Consider the following 19179-nt stretch of genomic DNA (forward strand, 5'->3'; position numbering starts at 1 on the left):
CCACGGTCGCCCACCCACCTTCGTCTTCGTCTTCGTACTCTTGCCTTCCTGCCTGACTTCAATCATACTTCACTCACCCTTGCCTCACTCACACCTCATCTCGAGAAGAACAGCACCGAAGCACCGAAGCACCAAACAGAATCGAGAGCAGGGGCCATGTGCCTGCTAGTCTCCGAGATTGCGGATACACCTTCATCTGGATAGTTCTGGGCCGATTGCTTGGGAACTGGGAACTGGAACCTTACCAACCATTAGATACCTACCTACTTACCTGGGTACTTAAAAAAAAGGGCCCCCTCCCAACGAGCTGGAGCTGGGACATTGGACTAAGCGCCCAGCGTCAGCAGCGCAGAATTATCCTGACCATCACCCTACCTACCACCTATCTACCTTAGCTGTCCTTCCTTTGCGCAGCATATTATTGCTTTTGTTTTCTTTTTGCTTCTTCCTGCGCACTTCTTCTCTCTTACCTCCCTCGCCGTACGGATACTTGGCCTTGCAATAATCTTTTCCCTTTCTCTACAGCTTGATCGTATTTCTTGCTCTTCCCCTTCACCTCACTCACTCCCAGCCCACCTACACGCCTGGCCGACAGTCGCATAGTTGCTCCTCTTGCATGTACTCTCCCTTCAGATGATGCGACGTTGCGGCCGACACTCCTTTTCGCAACGAACCTCCCGCCGACCTTGCCCCTGCTGACGGCGACCGACCTGCGATTCACCTGCTCTTGGCCGCGGACCGATGCTCTCACTGCGCGCAACACTCCCGACGACTACGTAATCATTCGCAACAGTACCAGCCATGTGGCGGAGAACATACCTGTTCCTGGTGTTGATCCGGCTGTGGTTTGCGCTGTCGCCCAGCTACCTTCACCCCGACGAGAATTTCCAAGGCCCAGAGGTCATTGCAGGTAGGTCTGGCCCTATTTCCGGCTGCTGCTGCCGCTGTTGTTGTTGTTGTCGCTGTTGTTGTTGTCGCTGTTGTTGTTGTCGCTGTTGTTGTTGTCGCTGTTGTTGTTGTCGCTGTTGTTGTTGTCGCTGTTGTTGTTGTCGCTGTTGCCTCACACTTGTTGTCCTCTTCGCGTGCGTGGCGGACCCCCTTCTGTGCTTTGCGCCACGGAGCTTCCCCAAGCTTCCCTGAGCTGTCGCTGGGCTAGGATTGAGTTTGGGCTCAATTTGGCCTGTTTGTTTTCGCTGCGGAAGACCTAGACTAACGGCGTGGCGCAGGCCAAATCTTTAGCTACCCGGTCCGACACACCTGGGAATTCACAAACGACCATCCGATACGAAGCGTCTTCCCATTATGGCCTGTGTATGGTCTGCCTATGCTGCTGCTGCGATGGCTGTGGATCGGCAACGGCAAGGACGGAGAGATCCCTCCCATCGCAGTCTTTTGGACCCTGCGAGTGCTCATGTTTGTTACTAGCTTCGTGCTGGAGGACTGGGCCATTCATGAGCTCATCAGCTCCCCACGCCACCGTCGCGTTGCTGTGCTTCTTGTTGCTTCGTCCTATGTCACTTGGACCTACCAAACACACACCTTCTCGAACTCGGTCGAATGTCTGGTCGTTGCATGGTGCTTGGTCTTGATCCAGCGCATTGTCGAGAGTCCGGTAAGGGACCCCCCTTCCCTTAGTACAGCTTTGTGGACACCTGTGGATATGCTAATAATGCCTCTGTTATTGTTCTAGCAACAATCATCACTTCTTGCTTCTTCGATTCTCGGCATAGTGGCCGTATTTGGATTGTTCAATAGGATTACTTTCCCGGCATTCTTGTTGATTCCTGGATTCCGCTTGATACCCCATTTTATCAATCGGTTGGTCCATCCTTGGCATCATGTCATTAAGGATACGCTCACTAACTGCCCGGCAGGCCCCTTTCTTTCACCGTCATGGTGCTGGCCGCTCTCACAACCACATTGGTCGCCATCACCCTGGATACGGCATTTTACCTCCCTGAGCCCATAAAGTGGACAGACCTTGTCTCCCGACCAGTCGTCACGCCACTCAACAACCTCCTCTACAACATTGACTCAGACAACCTTGCACAGCATGGCCTGCACCCCTGGTACCAGCATCTGCTGGTCAACATCCCCATGTTGATCGGCCCGGCGGCGGTTCTGCTCTTCACTCAGCCGCACGTGTCGCTTCGACTCTACTCGGCCATCTCGGGCGTCTTCGTCCTGTCTATTTTCCAGCACCAAGAAGCCCGGTTCCTGTTGCCGACTGTCCCGCTCATTCTTTCGTCAGTCCACGTGCCCAGAAGCCGTACCCTTCTCCGAGTATGGATCGGCGCCTGGATTCTCTTCAACCTTTTCTTTGGCATCCTGATGGGCGTTTACCACCAGGGCGGCATAGTGCCGGGCCAGGTCTTTTTGAGCAAGCAGCCGGATGCGACGCAGGCCGTTTGGTGGAAGACTTACACGCCGCCCATATGGTTACTGAATGGCAAAAACGAGGTCCTCACCACACGCGATGTTATGGGCATGAAGGGCGACGCGCTTCTCGAGGAGCTCACCAAGCTCGCGACGTGCGATACGCCCGCCGATCGACGCAACTCAGAGTATCTGAAGGAGAAGAACGGCACATACCTGATGGCGCCGGCTTCGGCGACGTGGATCGACCCCTACCTCTCTAACAAGGGACTCAAGGGCCTGCGGTTCCGTGAGGTCTGGCGATACAGACAACACCTGAACCTCGACGATCTTGATTTCGGCGACGACGGCATCTGGAACACCTTGGCGCGGGTGGTTGGCAGACGCGGTCTCGTCGCCTGGCGGGTGACGAAGAGCTGCAAATGAAGGCCGGGGCACAGACCAGAAAAAAGTAATGATTGAAAAGAATTTGAACGTTTGATGACAAACCCCTCTCCGATCTGAAGCTGGAGTGAAATTGGTATCGTACATGTACCCCCCACAGCCTGAACCGTATCCCAAAGACGCCGAGAGCGCCGTTTTGTCGTCGCCCGTTTTGATCCCACTACAGTCCATTCCGGGGTTGTTCTTGGTTTTTCTCTCTTGCTTTTTTCTCTGAGACGCAGAGGTTCGTTAGTCGTCCCGTTTCATAGGCTACTCCCCATATCTTGATCAGCAGCGGGACTCTCCAGCGCGAACCCGAGCGCCCCATGACGCCACTACTCTTCTCCCTGACACACGCTTCCCACCGCCAGTACCCTTCATCATCTTGCCGGCCATTTCTCTTCCAGATCCAACCGTTCTTTGACGTCTGACAGCGGTGCGCGGAGAGCCCTACGCCGACTCCGCGGCCGTCTTGTCGACGTCGACGGCGAAGAGCCAGTTCCCCGACACGTTCATCTCCCCGAGCCGGCTCTTCATCCAGCAGAGGTGGCTGCCGTAGTAGTCGCCCCAGCCGGCGCCGACGCAGGTGGCCTCGGCGGCGCACAGGTCGATGCAGGCGGCCATGGTGGTGGCGTTGGCCGAGGTGAGGTCGATGGCGCCGTCCTGCGAGTTGAAGTCGTGGCCGCAGAGGAGCCGGAAGTGGCGGGCGGGAGCGTCCTGCGCCGAGAAGGTTGAGTTGTCTGAGGCCGGGCAGGTTATCGTTGCCGTTTTTGTTGATTCTGGGGTTGTTTTAGAGCCGCTGGGGGGGCCGTGTCAGTATTAGAAGAGCTACTCCGGCGTGTGGTGGGTGGAGTGGTGTGAGATAGGTAGGTTGAGAGACACAACGGAGAGGGGAGAAGGGGTGAGACTTACGATGACGAGCCGCCGCTCTGCGACCGCTTCCCGAACGCCAGACCCACGCCGACGCCGACGGCGATGGCCGCGACGGCGAAGACTATCGCGACGCCCATGATGATGTAGCACAGCCTCCGGCGCACGCCGCACAGCTTCCGTCGGCCGTCGGCGCCCATCGCCTTCGGCTCCGGCGACGTCGGCGGCGGGTGGTGATAGCCCGGCGGATGGTGCTGGCCGTATGCCGCCGCGGTCGTCGTGGAAACGGATGACGAGGGCGCGACCTCGAGGCCCGGGTTCTGCTTGTGGTAGTAGTTGCGCCACGAGAGCGGGTCGTCGGCGACCTGCGGCGTCGAGACGGTCTTGGCGTCGACGTGGACGTAGGGCGCGACCTCGGCGAGAGCGAAGTCCTCACGGTTCCAGGGGCCCGGGTGGGCGACCTCGAGGCCCGAGTCGTACTGCTGCTGGTGTTGCTGCTGCTGGTGGTGCGCCATGTTGAGATACTTCTCCCCTTCCTTCATGATGTCTTTTGGTTGGTTGGAGAGGGGGAAGCGGCGAGCAGGAGACTCGCTCGCCGTGCTTCAGGATTTTGATTTCGGGTCTTTCTTGTTTTCGTCTCTGATTCTTATAATCTTGCTATCTTCTGCCCTTTTCCTCTCCCCGTTGGCGCACACCCCTCTCGTTCGGATTAGTTGTAGGTATTCCGAGGTAGACCGGAAGGCAGCCGTTCCACCCCCTCCCTTTTCCTTTCCTTCCCTTTTCTTTTCTTTTCTTTTTGATGGAGACGGTGCCGGCTCGCCAAGATTTGTAGTTCAGATATGGGCGTGGGGGGTGGTGACCTTTCTTATTTTCGCGGAGATGGGCGATGGTGCTTTACCACGACGACCAAGCGGTGACCATCAAATGGGACGAAGGAAACAAAAGACTAGTCAACGCCGTGACGAGGAAGGGAAGATAGAAGAGGAGATGAAGAAACCAGAAGAGCAAAGAGGGCCCGATGGGAAAGAGACCCCTTCCCTCTCGGGGATGGCGCTTGCGCAAGGATAAAGTAGAAAACGTCAGGAAAGAGAGAGAGAGAAGCGGCGCCAATAAAACCACCAACAGGGCTAGCTGACCAGGTTGGTAGCTAGGTTGGCCCTCGCGTGTTCCTTCAATACAACCCTCCCCTTCTGGCAGGTTTTCCTCTCTCCAGCTTCCCTAAAGAGGATCAGGAGTAACGGGAACTGCTGCCTCCGCCGGGAGTTACCTATGTAGGTTGGTGTAGGTAGGTAGGTACCCTGGGTAGATATCCCAGGAATAAAAGTGGCAAAAGGATACAACGGCGAGTTTGTGGCACTCTCGCTAAATGCTGCTGTTCCGTTCCACCAGGCAGAAGTTTGGTTTGAGCGGGAATGTATGCAGCCCTCCTCCTTTTGTCCCTCCTCTATTATAAGCATCTTTGCTGCCCGAGACATGCGGTTCCGCCCCTTCGCCCCGAAGTAGGTTCCTGTATGGTAGGGCAGGATGCAACCGCATCGCGGGCGACGGATCAGGACGCGAGACGGACGACTCTTAGCGTAACCCCCATTTGAGCGCCTATTCGTCTCACCACCTCCCGCGCCTACGACCAGCTCTCACACGCCACGGGTCCCTCCCTAATGTAAGTTTAAGTCACCCTCAATGGTCTCCGGTTCAGTGCGAGGGGGCGTCCCGGCTCGAAATCAACATCGAGCACGCCGGTTGTACCTCTCGAGAGATTCACGGAGAGGGGGGATGGCGGCATGCAGCACATCTCGCAGTGTCCCGGGGGGAGGGGGGCCAAACCCGGCGTCGTCTTGGAAATGGGGGCGGCAGCATCGTGCAGCCCTGGGAAAAAAAGATGCCAATATTGGCAATAGGGACCGGGGGAGGAGCAGCCAATCAGACGACTCAATGGCGTATACGTTTCGATGGGTTGAATGAGCTTGATTTATTTAGGTGCAGCCCTGCTGCACGTTGGCATGCAAAGACGAGAGAGAGAGGAAGGGGGCGCAAAAGTCGAGACCTTCGTGGCACCAAGGGGCAGAGGGTGTGTGTGATCATGCAGGTCTAAGGCAGTGGAACATGTTAGCTGGCTAGATGGCTCGACTCTCGGCTGCGGCAAGGACGGTGTATTTAATGTATTTATAGGATCGTTACCCGTTGTGGAAGACCACGGCTTCTGAGCCTGGTTGTAGTAGACACAGGGAAAAGGTAGCAAGCACCGGCTTGCTCTCCCTCCTTTACACGTCGTGGTGATGGCTGGGCGGTCGACTGCCTGCTTGCCTGCTTGCCTGCCTGTCTGCGGGATTCCAAATGCCGTTCCTCAAGGTCGTATCCAGACACCCACAATAACCCCCTTAGATTGACATATCGACCATCAGCCCCATGCCCGGTAAGCTGTCGGGTGGTAGTGAGATCGACCTCTTCGTCAGCCCTAGCGAAGGTTAACCAAAGAAGAAGGAAAACCGAGGTCCAGCCAACGTTCCAGGCGACCCATTCGTTTCCCCTGCCCGTCGCACACGTTCTGGGTGGTTTGGCTGGACCAATTGCGAACGTGGCATCATGGGCTACGGCGGCAAGGTTGTGGAAATCTTGACAACTCTCGACTCGACCATGGATCACAAAGCAATAGCTCGAGGGGTGCGCGGCATTACGGAGGAGAAACCCATGCTCGCCCGCGAACCCGTCTCATCAGATGCAGTAGAACTTCAAGTCACGCAAAGGTCTCGCCATTGTCCGAAAGACACAAGTCATAATAGAGAGTTCAATTAAAACTCTACCAAGAGCTGCGCCGGGCACTGGATCGTCAAATGCCCGGGATGGCCCGAGATGCTCATTGTTTGATCACAACAAACTGCCGGTACTGCTCCCCCGGCCCCTCTCAACCGGGTCACTTCTTTTCCCTTGGCTCATGGAGAGATACCGCCCAGCTCTTCATACTGGCATTGATTCTCATCGAACCTGTCGGGGAAGAAAGAAAGCTTCTGCCCGATATCAAACGGAACCTGACGAGCCCGCGCATAGTCAAGATCGCACGCTCAAAAGTGGTCGGTGCGATTGTCCGCTCGCCGATGTCTGTTGGGGCGAATAATGTGACGGCCCAACCTACCGACGACGGCATCTATCGCCCCTGGGTCGGCGAACCCAAGTCTGCCGCCGGGCTGCTAGCCCCAACGGTGTCCCTCACGCTCAGCCTCCATTCTGCGCATCCTCTCCTCTTCGTCATCCATGCTGATGGCCTCGCTGCGCCGTCCCTTTCGCCGACTGCGCTTTCCATCATCGCCGCCGCCGCCGCCGCCACCGCCGCCGCCACCGCTGACGTCGTCTCTGCTGCGCTTGACGCCCGCCAGTCCCGCCAGCCCGGCCATGCGCTGCGTCTCCTTGAGCAGCCGCTCGCGGTCCCTGGCCTCGCGCTCAAGGGCGTGAGCGTCCTTGGTGGGGACGCCGCCCGCGGATTTGCTGTTGATCGAAGCCTGGGAGTCCCGTCTTCCCGCATCTTGCCGGTCGGATGATCGGCCAGGCTTCGAGCCCGCTCCTCTGATCTCGAGCCCCGATGTGCTGCCTCGCGGGCCGGTGGGCGGGTTGAAGTCTTTCTCGACCGACGTGGGCGGCTCGGCCGAGTGCTTGCGGCTACTGCGATGACGATGCTCTCGATCCCTGTGCTTATCGCGCTTCCGGTCCTTCTCACGTTCGCGGTCCTTGCGGTCGCGGTCACGGTCACGGTCACGATCACGGTCACGGTCGTACTCTCGGTCGCGGTCGCGATCTCTGTCCCGATGTGAGCGGTGGCTGGACTTTCTGTGATAGTCGTCATAGTCCTCATCTCGGTACTTGTCCTTCTCCCGGTCGCGCCGTTTCTCGTCGCGGTCTCTGCGGCTCCGGTGGCTGGATCTCTTAGAATCGCTGGGCGACGCGGACCTCGACCTCTCCTCATGACCGTCATCTTTGGACCGGGACTTTACTTCATCTTCGTCGTTGTATGAGGTGTGCTTTCTGCTCTTATGCTTCCTGCGACGGTGCTCATCGTCTCGGTCGTCGATGGATCGTGACTCGGAGCGTCTGCGCCGACGGGTCCGGTGTCGGTCGCCACGGTCGCCGCGGTCGCTCTTGCGCTCTCGGCTCTGATCCCTGCTGCGCGATGGGGAGCGTGAGTGGTCCCGTTCTCGCCCCGCGTAGTCCCTTTCTGACCTGACATCCGGTTCCCTCTCGCGCTCTCGACTCGCGTCCCGACGGCGGCTCTTGTCCTGGTCCTTGATGGGCGCGGAAGAGTTACTTCGCGATCGTTGCTGTTCCACGGTAGGGCTCTGCACGCCGTCGACCGACGTCTGCCGACCGCCTTCGTCCGGGATGACGTATCCTCGCGCCCGCAATGTGTGCAGGCTGGTGTTCGGCAGGCCCTGGCGCATGGCCTTGGGACCCGTCGGGGCATTTATAGGAACATCAGGCGCTGCAGGTGCAAATCCCAGATTCTGGTTTGGAAATCCCGACGGCCCGTAGCCTCCAGGCATGCCATTCCCGTTGTACGCGGCGTAGTCACCGGAATCCTGTGCCATGTGTAATCCGTTCTCAGCCTTCCCATGCTCTGATGCATCACGAGGGCCCTGTTCGTTCCCGTCCTCGTCAACGGGCTTGGGACCTTGACCACCCTCTCCGTTATTGTCGTTGTTGCCAACTCCCGCATTGGAGGTTGCGTCTTGGTCGTCCTTGCGCTCGCGGCCAAACTCGTCCACGTTGGCGGTTGCTCGACTTCCCTCATCGGACCCCTGGCCGTGCGTGTTGGGTCCAAACTGCTGTTGCTGTTGCATGTGGCCTTGGTCCCCGTAGCCGCCATACTGTTGGTATCCGCCTCGACCGTAGCCACCGCCGTAAAAGCCGCGTCCTCGTCCACGTCCACGGTTACCGTAGTTGTTGCGGCGGTAATCATTGAATTGATGACCGTAATTACCTTGATTGTACCCTGACTGGAATCCTGAGTTATAGTTGCCAAAGTCACCAGATCCCATGCCAGCAGCATTAGCAGAATTGAAATTATCTTGGCCGAAATTCCATGACTGTTGCCCGTTCCAGTTATTGGAGCCTGAGCCGAAACCACCGCCGAAGCCTCCCATGCCCATGCCTTGAGGACCATAGCCGCCGTTCATGTACATGTTCTGCATCGCCATTGGGTCCATACCCATTCCTGGCATCCCTGAACAGGTCAGCTTCGGTCCGCGACGAGGTGGGTGCTGCGAGAGGGGACAAGACCTACCCATCATAGGAAAGTTGCCGAACGAGTTGGCCCCCATGCCGTTCTGCATGGCCATCATCATTTGCATCTGGCTGAAATCGCCGTTGCCGTTAAAGTTCATATTGGAAAAGTTGCTTCCATTCATCCCGTTAAAGTTGGCGTTTTCGTTCGCATCCGCGTCGTCGCCTTCGGCACCGTTGTTTTCCATGGCGTCACCCTCCTGCTGATCGGCGTTTTGCCTTGCGGTGGCCGCGTTCTCGTCGCCAGTGATGATGACGATTTCATCATCATCATCCTCTCCCTTAGAGAGGGTAGGCTCTTTGTCGTGGTCAGGCGCACCCTGAAGGACATGTTAGCAAGTTTCGTCCGGCAAGAGCACCTCTCCGGGATACCTACGTTGCTGTTCTGAGCCGCCGCTGCGTCAGCGTCGGCATTGGCGCTCCCATTTGTGCTTGCGTCCGCGGCTGGCGCAGCCTGAGAACCTGTATTTTCGAGCTGTGCTTTGGCCGCGACTGCGGGCTGCGATGGGGTTTCGACGGCCGCAGACTCGGAGGGAGCAGCTTGCTGCACGATCGGCTTTGCGTCGACGGGGGTAGGAGGTGCCGAATCCTTCGCGTCCTTTGACCGCGCTTCCTCGCGCTTCTTTTCCTGGGTCCGAAGGAAGACCTTGATCGTCGTTCGCAACGACTTGTGCGGCGTGCAGTCCTCGGCAGACACCGGCGAGTGCTCGCAAACCGGGCAAGAGGACGGGAGGGAAGATTGGCCTAGGGTTTCAGTCAGAACGCGAGGGTCGTGACAGAGTAGGAGGGCGAGTGACTAACAAGTCTCGCAAATGGCTTGCTCGCAGCAGGGAAGACGGAAGGCGTTGACGGCGAGCTTGCTGCAGATGGCGCATCGCAGCTTGATCGGGATATCGTCGGGCGCGAGCGAGCTGAAGGAGGACGTTAGCACATTGACCACCGGCCGAGAAGGAGGAGAGACTCGCCTGATGAGCTCGGCCTGAGCCGGGGTGATTGACGAAGCCATGCTGTCGTCGTCGTAGAATGAAGGGCTCTCAAGAGGAGGGATACATGGGCGAAGAAGGGGCTTGGAAAGTACAGCGTAAGGCAGACCAGGTTACCGCCGGCCGGATATTATTATGAAAGAAGGAGAAACGAAAAAAAGGGTATTTCAGCGTGTCGCGCAGGACACTGTCATGACGGCTGAGCGGTGTTGTTGTACTGGGCTTTGTTTGCGCAGGTGGTTGCAAAAAGATTCTGTAGTGACGGACGGGTTTGAGGTGGACGAGGCGCGGGAAGGACCAGAAAAAAGGTGGAGACGCGTGGGCGGTGACTGGCCAATCCGGCACCCCTCATTCACTGCGGGTAGGTAGTACGAGGTACAGTGCTTGCTTTTGGATCGGCCACCCGGCCACCCGGCCACCCGGTCTGCCCAGTGCCCGCTGACTTACTCGCTCATCACCTGCGTCAAACAAGACAAACCTGCTGTCACCTGATGAGTCTGCTGAATTGATAATTTGATGGGTCTCGAACCCTGCGGTGATGCGGAAAGGGTACTTCATATTTCATCCTGTTCCGAGACCAAGAAACATAGAGCTGCAGTGAAATGGTCTTGGTTGTGTATGAGCTTTCGTCTACATAATGGCTCACTAAGCTTCAGTTCCAAACTGATCCCAACGATCCATCAATCGATCCATCCATACATCCATCCGTCCATCCCCATGGCTTCTTCTGCAAAACGTTCCAGTACAAAACGATCATGTTACACGACGGAATGTCGGCATGTTGAAAGGGTGGCGAGCGTCTTCGTTCTTGTCTGTTTACGACTCATGACGGTCTTTCCCAGTTGCTGCCGGATGGACGCTCCCATAAAAATGAACCCCATAGCAAAATGCAGCGCATTAAACAACTGAACGACTCCCAAATAATGAAAAGTAGATAAAGTGATTCCTCTTCGCCAAGTCGTTCCCTCTCGAATTCCCACACACGCACACACGCATACACACGGCAGCCTACAATCAGCAAGCGCATCCCTCCTTCGCCGCGTCTCTAGAGCCCGTCAGGCTGACTCGCTGCTGTTCGTCTGCGCCCCGACTCACGGCGTGCGATGCGCCCGGGCCTCGTGCGCTCTTCAGAGACGTCTCTGGGATGGCGTTGGCGATCGCCGTGAAGACCTCCGTGACGTTGTGGCCCGTCTTGGCACTCGTCTCGAAGAAGAGCAGGCTCTCCTCCTCGGCATACGTCTTGGCCTCCTCTGTGGAGATCTTGCGGGCGTCGCCGGAGTCCTCCCCGTCCGCCTCCTCGTTGTCACCGGCAGACCCGGACTCGGCGTCGTTTGTCAGATCGAGCTTGTTGCCGACGAGGGCGATGACGATACCAGGCGAGGCTTGTCGTTGGAGCTCGGCGACCCAGTGCTTGGCCTTGATGAGTGACGTCGGCTTCGTGAGGTCGTAGACGACGAGGGCGGCTTGAGCGTTGCGGTAGTACATGGGCGCCAGCGAGGCGAAACGCTCCTGGCCGGCGGTATCCCAGATCTCAAACTTGATCGTTCGGGTGGGCAGATTGCACTTTTGCGTCAGGAAAGCAGCTGCACGAAGGGTCAGCGGGTTGGCTCCTGGCTCCAATGACTGGTCTGCGGACCGGACGGCAATGCTTCGCACCTCCAATAGTTGGCTCCTTGTTTTCTTGGAAATCGTTGTTGACGAAGCGCAGAACAAGCGACGACTGCGATGCGTTTAGCATAAGATTCAAGATGTTGGCTGGGATCGGATGGTGGCTGTACCTTTCCTACGGCAGCTTCACCAAGCAAGACCAGCTTGACGCTGCTGCTCGGCTTCGGGGCACCGCCGGATCCATCCATCTTTATCGGTAATCAGGTCGATAACGACAGCCTCTTTGTGGATTGTGGATTCGCGGTAGGGCGGAGAGGGGGGAAGGGGGTAAATTTCAACGTTTGGTTCGGATTGAGGAGAGCGACAGATTTAAATCAAGTTGCTGCCTTCGTGATGGGTGGTTGGTTGGACGGTTTTCGGCGGTGGTAGGATGCACTGTAGCTCGGCCACTGAAACAACGAGGGTGAGGCGCAACAATGACGAAGCGCCCCCCCCCGAACGACGCACCGCCCCCGGCGTGTGTTGGCCAATGCTCTTGCTCTCAGCTACCAGATGATCAAGAGGTGGGGGGTGCGGATGATTGATGCGCCGGAGTCCGCCACAATTCCCGCCTAAAATCCTAGTTCAAGTTGTTCAGCAGGGCCCGCGCCAATGCGTGCTGCAGCAGCTGCTAGGCGGCAGAAAAAAAAAAGTTCCTTGACCACCCATTAGGACGCCCAATTCTTGAGGGACTGTCCCCGAAGACTTACAAGACTTCAGCTTTCTCTCTTTCGCCCACCCCGATATCGTTCAGACATACGTTCGATACTGGGAAACGAAGCTGAAATCATGGCGCCCGAGTCAAAGAAAGAAAAGGCGCCGAAACGGGTCAACCTTTTGGACGACAGCGACTCAGACGAGGAGGATGGAGGGGCAGACATCGCGACGCCGCAGCTGAAGGTTAACGAGGAGTACGCGAAGCGCTTCGAGCACAACAAGAAGCGCGAGGAACTACAAAGATGTGAGTAGGAACCAATTGCATTCTGTGTGGCATTGGGAAACATTTTCTTACAAAACAAAACAAAAACAGTGGAGGAAAAGTACAAGAAAACCGGCAAAGGTAACAACGACGACGACGACTCAGACGCCGACTCGTCTTCATCGGACGAGACCGAGGACGAAGAGGGGTTCCTCGCGACGGAGGACCTAGACGCCCAAATCTCGGCCACGCTCAGCGCGATCAAGAACAAGGACCCGAGGGTGCTCGACAAGAACTTTTCCTTCTTCCAGGAAGCCGCCGCTGCCGAGGCGACGCCCTCCAAGAAGAAGGAGAAGCCTCTGTTCCTCAAGGACTACCACCGCGAAAAGATTCTGGCCGGAGGCGTCGGAGCCTCGGACGACGAGGACGAAGACGGCCCGCCGCCGCCGCAGACATACAACCAGGAGCAGGACGCCCTCAAGAAGTCCATTGTCTCGGAGATCAACAAGGCCGCCGAGTCGGACAACGAGGATGACTTTGTTCAGCGGAAGCCGGGACAGGAAGTCGTGCAGCCGGTGGACCTCGGCGACGAGGGCATCCACCCGGCGCGCGCGGCCAACGTCAACCCGTACAAGAAGAAGACCAAGAAGCAGATCACCGAGGAGGACATCGCCAATGCCGAAAAGGACCCGGAGCTCTTCCTATCCAACTTTATGGCGGCGCGCGCTTGGACCGAGGGCGGAGAGCACAACTGGAAGGCGTTCGAGTCAGACGAGGGCGAGGGCGACGAGGGCGAGCTATACGACAAGTTCGAGGAGGCCTACAACCTCCGCTTCGAGGACCCGGACAAGGCCAACCAGGCCCTGAAGACGTACTCGCGTGAGATTGTCAGCGCGCGGTCGGTCCGCAAGGAGGCGGCCAGCTCGCGCAAGAAGCAGCGCGAAGCCGAGCGGGAGCGCAAGGAGGCGGAGAAGCAGCAGCGCAAGGATGAGAAGGCGCGCCTGCGCAAGCTCAAGCTCGAGGAGGCCGAGGAGAAGCTCAAGAAGATCAAGCACGCGGCGGGCGTGAGCGGCAAAGAGCTCAAGGACGAGGAGTGGCTGCGCTTCCTCAACGACGCGTGGGATGACGACAAGTGGGAGGACGAGATGAAGCGCCGGTTCGGCGAGGACTACTACGCCGTGGCCGAAGGCGCCGGCTCCGACTCGGAAGAGGATGCGGACGCGGAGGACGGCGACGACGACAAGAAGCGGAAGAAGAAGAAGAAGCCCAAGAAGCCCACATGGGACGACGACATCGACATCAAGGACATCATCCCCGACTTTAAGGACGTTACGGAACACCCGCAAATCACCCTCTCGGACGACGAAACAGCAGCTGCAGCAGCAGCCGCCGCCGCCGCGGAAGAGCAAGAAGAAGACGACGACGACGAAGATGAAGATGGACGCCCATCCAAGAAGCGCAGGACGACAAAGGACCTCAAGAAGGAACGCCTGGACGCCAAAAAGGCCGCCAAGGCGGAGCGCGCCAAGCTCGAGGCCCTCGTGGACGCCAAGATGGACCTCGACATCCCCGCGTCCTCGTCGTCCAGGAACGCCGGCGGCGATGGCGAGGTGCCGGCCTTCCGGTACCGCGAGACGTCGCCCCAGGCCTTCGGCATGACGGCGCGCGACATCCTGCTAGCGCCCTCGGACGCGGCGCTCAACAGCTTCGCCGGCCTCAAGAAGCTCGCGACGTTCCGCGACGAGGACAAGAAGCGCAAGGACAAGAAGCGCCTCGGCAAGAAGGCCCGCCTCCGCCAGTGGCGCCGGGAGCACTTTGGCCAGGAGTACGAGCGCACGGGGCCGACCTTTGGCCTCGACGAGGTCGAGGTCAAGGAGAAGAAGAGCCGGAAGCGGGGGAAGCGCGCGGCCGGCGGCGGCGGTGGCGACGGTGGCGAGAGGGCCGAGGAGAACATCGAGGACGGCGGCGCCGCGCTGGACGGCGAGAGCAAGAAGCGCAAGAGGTCGAGGGGGAAGAAGAAGGCCGATGGCGTCGCCGAGGAGTGAGAGACAGAGAGAGAGAGAGAAAGAGAAAGAAAGAAAAAGATTTTAGTGTAGCAGCGTCTTTTTTCTTATGCCGCCGCCGAAAAAAAGCATCAACGGAGTCGACATCACTTCTTCCCTCTGGTTTTCCTTTTTTTTTTTCTCTTTTTTTTCCCCTCCCCTTTCCAAGTTTGGTTTGTATTTGGGTCCCCGGGGCATTTTAGAAAAAATTAGTAGTGTATTTAGACCACTCAACGATACCATGTACAGGTTTCCCCCTTTTCCCCCTCGAACCATCCCGCACCGTGACCGGTAATGGACCAAAAACGTGAACGCCTGACGGGAAACGATCACCAGAGGCTTCACATCTCACACCCCCCACCCCCCCTCGTTTCCATTCAGCTTTAATGGTAGGTGTCTCAACAAGTAGCTTCAATATTTAAATCGCTAAGATGGTACACCACCCACCCGCCTAACCAATCCCATCTTTTGTAAATCCCCGTCCAGGTATAACACCGCGTCCCATTCCCTTTTCCCGTCATGTAGTCATAAATAAAAGAAGGGGAAACATGGATACAGAGGAGGAACATCCAAGACAGTGTGTGTGTGCATGTGCGTACAATGTACAGTTCGATACATGGTGCCATTATGGCTTAGAAGGCACGCTCGGCGCGCTGTGTTGTGCTTATCCCAATCCCGGTCCCGATCCCGCTTCGCAATCTCGGCCAGTCGGGTCAGCGCGCCCCGTGGTGTAAGCCGTTGCCAAACATGTTGCCGAACCCGTCCAGGCCCATACCCATGTCTTGGCCGATCTCGGGCGGCTCCATGTTGAAGGGCATGAACCACGCAGTCGACGCCTCTTGGCCTCCAAACCCTGACATGCTGCTGCTGCTGCCGCCATTGTTGTCTGGGTGTCCGTGGCCGGGCCCGCCCATGCCATTGAGGTTGCCGCCGCGGTGGGAACGCGAACGCGCCCCCGGTAGGCTGTGAGCGCCGTGGGCATTCGAGGGCATGCCGTCCCAGTCGATGCCGTCGAAATGACTCATGTTCCCCTGCTCCATCGAATAGCCGCCGAAAACGAGCTGCCGGTCGAGGGGCTGCAAAATCCCGTTCTGCTGGTTCAGCGACATGTTGAGCATGTCGGGGGTGTAAAAGGCCGACGTGTCCGGGTGGTGGTGTCCGAACTGGCTGACGGCGATGGGACTAATGGGCGAGAGGGCGTGGTAGTTGGATCCCTGTGAGTGAGATGCGGTGAGGGGGTTGAAGCTGGTTGGGCCGCTGGTCTGGCCGCCGAGGGAGCCTTGCATGCCTCTCTGGTGCTGCATGCGGGCACTCAGCTGCTCTTGTGCCGTGACGGCGATGTTCTCGGTGGTGGAGGGCGGTTCCGCGTGGCCTCCGTCCGGTCTCATACCGGCGGTGCTCAACTTCTTTCCGGCAAAGGCCTTGCGCTTGGACGGGTTCGGCCTCGAAGGGTGGCTCTCTGTGCCGCGAGGCGGCGACAGGTTGGTAAAGTACTCCTCGACGGTATGCAGCTCGGGCTTCTGCTCCAGGACGGCGTCGTCGCCCTTCTCCTTCTTCTTCAGCGTAGCCGGGTCCGTGAAGTCGGATTGCGAAACGCCATGGGGGTATCGGTCGAACCAGTCGCCGTACTGGAAAATGGGAGAGGCCGTCGAGGCCTCCTTGGTCGCGGATCCCTGTCTGGCGGCATCGGCGTATGTCCGGTATTGGTCACGAAGGTTTTCCGTCATGTAGTGGAACATGCCCCAGTACCTCTTCATCTTGGAGAGAAACTTGACGTTGGTTGCCAGGTTTCTCTTCGAGGCCGCCTCCACGGCAGGGTTGCCGGAAAAGATGCCGAGAACGTGGATGGTTCCTGAAGAGAACGCGCAGTATCCAACAAAGGGGGCAGTGACCATGTGCGACTCGGCATCTTTGAGGATCTCGGAGATGCGGTTAGCCGCCGCGAACGTCTTGTCGCCGGCCTTGGCGACAAAGTCCCTGGGAACCCCTTGGGCCGCGGGGCTGTTTGGTGTTGCCACGGCGACACGGTTGAGGAACAAGATGTTTTGCTGTGTCGCGATGTGGAGGAAGAGAAACTGGTTGGCCATCTTTTCCGTGTCATGGAGTGCCAGGTTCTCGGACGAGTATTGCAGGCACTCGGGGAGTTCGTCCAGCAGCTTTTCCGCCTCTTGAAGCAGCGTGGTGTACTCGGAATCCGGACTCCAGATGGGATGCGGGTCGAGCTCCTTTCCTCCTTGGTTCAGGTAGTTGATGATCTTGCCCCAGAGGGCGATGGTCTTGATCATGTGGGCGGCAACGCCCATGTTGTCTTTGGCATCGGCCATTTGGCCGTCGTCTACCGACACCGGATGGGGGACTTTGCCCTTGAGGGTTTCCGTCGGCGCCGGCATGTCCAGTTGAAAATACTTCTCCTTGATTGGTAGCGGTATCTCGATGGTCTCCTCCCTCACGAACGTTGGCCGTTCGGTGCCCGAGGAGTTGAACCGGTCCATGAGAAAGCAGGCCCACATCGTCCGTCGTCGGATTTCCCGGTCGATGAAGCTCAGCTGCGAGGGCCCGCTACGGTTGAGGGGGTCGTGGTCCAAGTCCTTGTGGAGTTGCAGGGCGAACGCCATGCGGATTGCCTGCCCCGCCAGGGCCCAACTGCGCCCTCCGTGGCAGGTACCAAACTCGTGCAGGCCAAGAATCAAGAGGCATGTCAGTATCGTGATGTTGGGCCACTCGTATCGCCTGGTGCAAATGTCTCTGGCATGCGATGCCCACTCTTCGCCGCGTAGGAAATTGGGTGACGAGGTGATGAGCTTGGGATGGCTGGAGAAGCGGGCTGCAACGGCGCAAACAGACAAGATGAGAACGGGTGGCAGTGTGCCGGCTCTGCAAGAAGCCGATTAGCCTCGGTTAGCAGAAGCGATCCTTACGAGACGTACCTGAGCTTTCTCATATAACTCGGTTTGTGAAGCAAGTGGTAGGCTTGGCCGTAGATGTTTTCGAAAAAGACCTCGGCTAGATGTTCCTGGATCTCTTTGGACGGCAGTGCATCGAGTCCCTCGAGAAACAGCTTGTTGTCCTCCGCTTCCTGCGCCTGGAGTGATGTGGGCTTGTTGGATGTGTCGAGCATGGTCTTGGCCGGGGCCTTGGCCCAGTGGTCGAGGTCCTGGCCGAAGGCTTCGTCGGCGGCTCGTTTCTTGGGACCGGCCTTGGCCGCGGGGAGGGTGCCCGGAATTGCCGGTTTGACAACGGCGCGGGTCAGCGAGGCAGCGTTCGAGTCGTGTTCGTTTTTAGGGACGATCTTGATGATACGCTCCTCCATACGCTTGAGACGCTTGTCCAACATGGCCATGTAGTCGGTCCTGGGCGCGGCCTTCCTCGTTGTGACCTTGTACACGCAGGGGATCCGGGAGCGCAGGCAGTGTTTGCAGGCTGGCTTTTCACCCGAGCATCGGATCTTCTTGCGGCGGCATGCGATACATGCCAACGGAAGCCGCTTTCGTTCCTTGCCAGCCTTGGTCTTCAGCTCACTCCATGCAGGCGTGTCGTCCGTCTTGTCGTCCTTGCTGGCCTTTCCTCCCACGTCGGAGCCGTTGCCGGCGATCTGGGTGGCTAAGCCAAACTCGTCGGCGCCGGCATCCTCGAGGGGATTGTGCTCGGCATGACCGCTGTCCTGGCTACCGTCGTCCGAGGCAATTATGCTATGGCGTCGCTGGTCCATTGCGCCCGCGAAGGGGACGGGCATGACGGTTATGGAGTCCTGGCGGCCACCCAAGGAGGAGACCGAGGGACGGTGCGAGGTAGAAAACATGTCGGAAGGGTGGTCCGGCTCGCCGAAGAACATCATTGCATTCTGGTCGTGGAGTTCGGGAGGCGGGAAGGGAAAGTCGTCGGCAAAGTGAGTAGCGTCGACGAGACTCTGGGCGGCGCTGTTGGAGCGCATGCCGTCATTGGGAGTTCCGGAGGAAAATGCGTGGTGGGAGGCCGAGGAAGTGGTTATATGAGATTGAGCGCCGGGCGAGTCCAGACCGTGCTGCGAGTGGTCGAGACTGACAGCTCTGAGTTGTTGGGCTTGGAGCTGCTGCAGACTACTAGATGACATTTTCCTTTGTCATGCACGAAACAAGGGAAGGATCAACGTAGTGTGCAGTCGAGGCGAGGACAGCGGAAGACGACGGTCACGAGCGAGCTGGGTCGTTGCACGCACGCACGCACGCACGCCCGCCGGTCGGTGCTGGATAACGACGGCGTCCGTTCCCTCTCTGTCCCTGTCCCTGTCCCTGTTTATGCCTTTCGACCGCGGTGTAAGTGTGAGTGTGAGTGTGATGGCGAGGGCGAGGGCGAGCGTGAGCAGCAGTGGGGGTCACAGCGGTCGCAAGAAAAGATCATTATACAGCGGAAGCACTTGTGCTTGGGGCGAGGAGCAGTAGTCCAGTCGCGTGTCCCGACGATTCTTGTCAGCGTTTTCGTCTCCGTCTCGCCTGGTTGTGCTGGAGAGTTACAGATGTACAGAGGCTAAAGAAAAGAGGATTGGATGGGGATGAATAGGTGGGGGAGGGGGGGAGATGGAGGAGATGAGGCGTTGGAGGTTTGTCGGAGAGTAGAACTCGCGCTCGGCCAGTCGTTGAGCAGCAATCGAGGGCGGGGGAATAGGGACAGAAAG

General features: G+C 58.2%; 6 protein-coding genes across 6 annotated transcripts; 2 read left to right on the plus strand and 4 right to left on the minus strand.

Moving 5' to 3' along the window:
• The first annotated feature begins 24 nt into the window (after positions 1-24).
• CDEST_00675 (Putative GPI mannosyltransferase) lies at positions 25-3231 on the plus strand. Its single transcript, XM_062916834.1, has 4 exons — positions 25-910; positions 1227-1612; positions 1691-1818; positions 1875-3231. The coding sequence occupies exons 1-4, from the start codon at positions 802-804 to the stop codon at positions 2800-2802; spliced, it is 1551 nt and encodes a 516-aa protein (XP_062772885.1). The 5' UTR covers positions 25-801; the 3' UTR covers positions 2803-3231.
• A 1-nt stretch (position 3232) lies between these two features.
• CDEST_00676 (uncharacterized protein) lies at positions 3233-4724 on the minus strand. Its single transcript, XM_062916835.1, has 2 exons — positions 3712-4724; positions 3233-3598 (listed from the first exon to the last, which is right to left on the minus strand). The coding sequence occupies exons 1-2, from the start codon at positions 4209-4211 to the stop codon at positions 3250-3252; spliced, it is 849 nt and encodes a 282-aa protein (XP_062772886.1). The 5' UTR covers positions 4212-4724; the 3' UTR covers positions 3233-3249.
• A 1713-nt stretch (positions 4725-6437) lies between these two features.
• On the minus strand, positions 6438-10197 carry CDEST_00677 (Putative Zinc finger, RING-type). The gene is made up of 5 exons (XM_062916836.1): positions 9903-10197; positions 9739-9848; positions 9314-9681; positions 8939-9257; positions 6438-8878 (listed from the first exon to the last, which is right to left on the minus strand). The coding sequence occupies exons 1-5, from the start codon at positions 9941-9943 to the stop codon at positions 6855-6857; spliced, it is 2862 nt and encodes a 953-aa protein (XP_062772887.1). The 5' UTR covers positions 9944-10197; the 3' UTR covers positions 6438-6854.
• Positions 10198-10512: 315 nt separating this feature from the next.
• Positions 10513-11955, minus strand: CDEST_00678 (Putative small GTP-binding protein). The gene is made up of 3 exons (XM_062916837.1): positions 11699-11955; positions 11577-11640; positions 10513-11503 (listed from the first exon to the last, which is right to left on the minus strand). The coding sequence occupies exons 1-3, from the start codon at positions 11774-11776 to the stop codon at positions 10935-10937; spliced, it is 711 nt and encodes a 236-aa protein (XP_062772888.1). The 5' UTR covers positions 11777-11955; the 3' UTR covers positions 10513-10934.
• A 256-nt stretch (positions 11956-12211) lies between these two features.
• Positions 12212-14749, plus strand: CDEST_00679 (Putative KRR1 interacting protein). The gene is made up of 2 exons (XM_062916838.1): positions 12212-12528; positions 12598-14749. Exons 1-2 carry the CDS (start codon positions 12357-12359, stop codon positions 14529-14531), a joined length of 2106 nt encoding a protein of 701 aa, XP_062772889.1. The 5' UTR covers positions 12212-12356; the 3' UTR covers positions 14532-14749.
• Positions 14750-14809: 60 nt separating this feature from the next.
• On the minus strand, positions 14810-19179 carry CDEST_00680 (uncharacterized protein). The gene is made up of 2 exons (XM_062916839.1): positions 17456-19179; positions 14810-17402 (listed from the first exon to the last, which is right to left on the minus strand). The coding sequence occupies exons 1-2, from the start codon at positions 18616-18618 to the stop codon at positions 15242-15244; spliced, it is 3324 nt and encodes a 1107-aa protein (XP_062772890.1). The 5' UTR covers positions 18619-19179; the 3' UTR covers positions 14810-15241.

This window comes from Colletotrichum destructivum, chromosome 1, assembly GCF_034447905.1.
Source record: "Colletotrichum destructivum chromosome 1, complete sequence".
Lineage (NCBI taxonomy): Eukaryota > Fungi > Ascomycota > Sordariomycetes > Glomerellales > Glomerellaceae > Colletotrichum > Colletotrichum destructivum.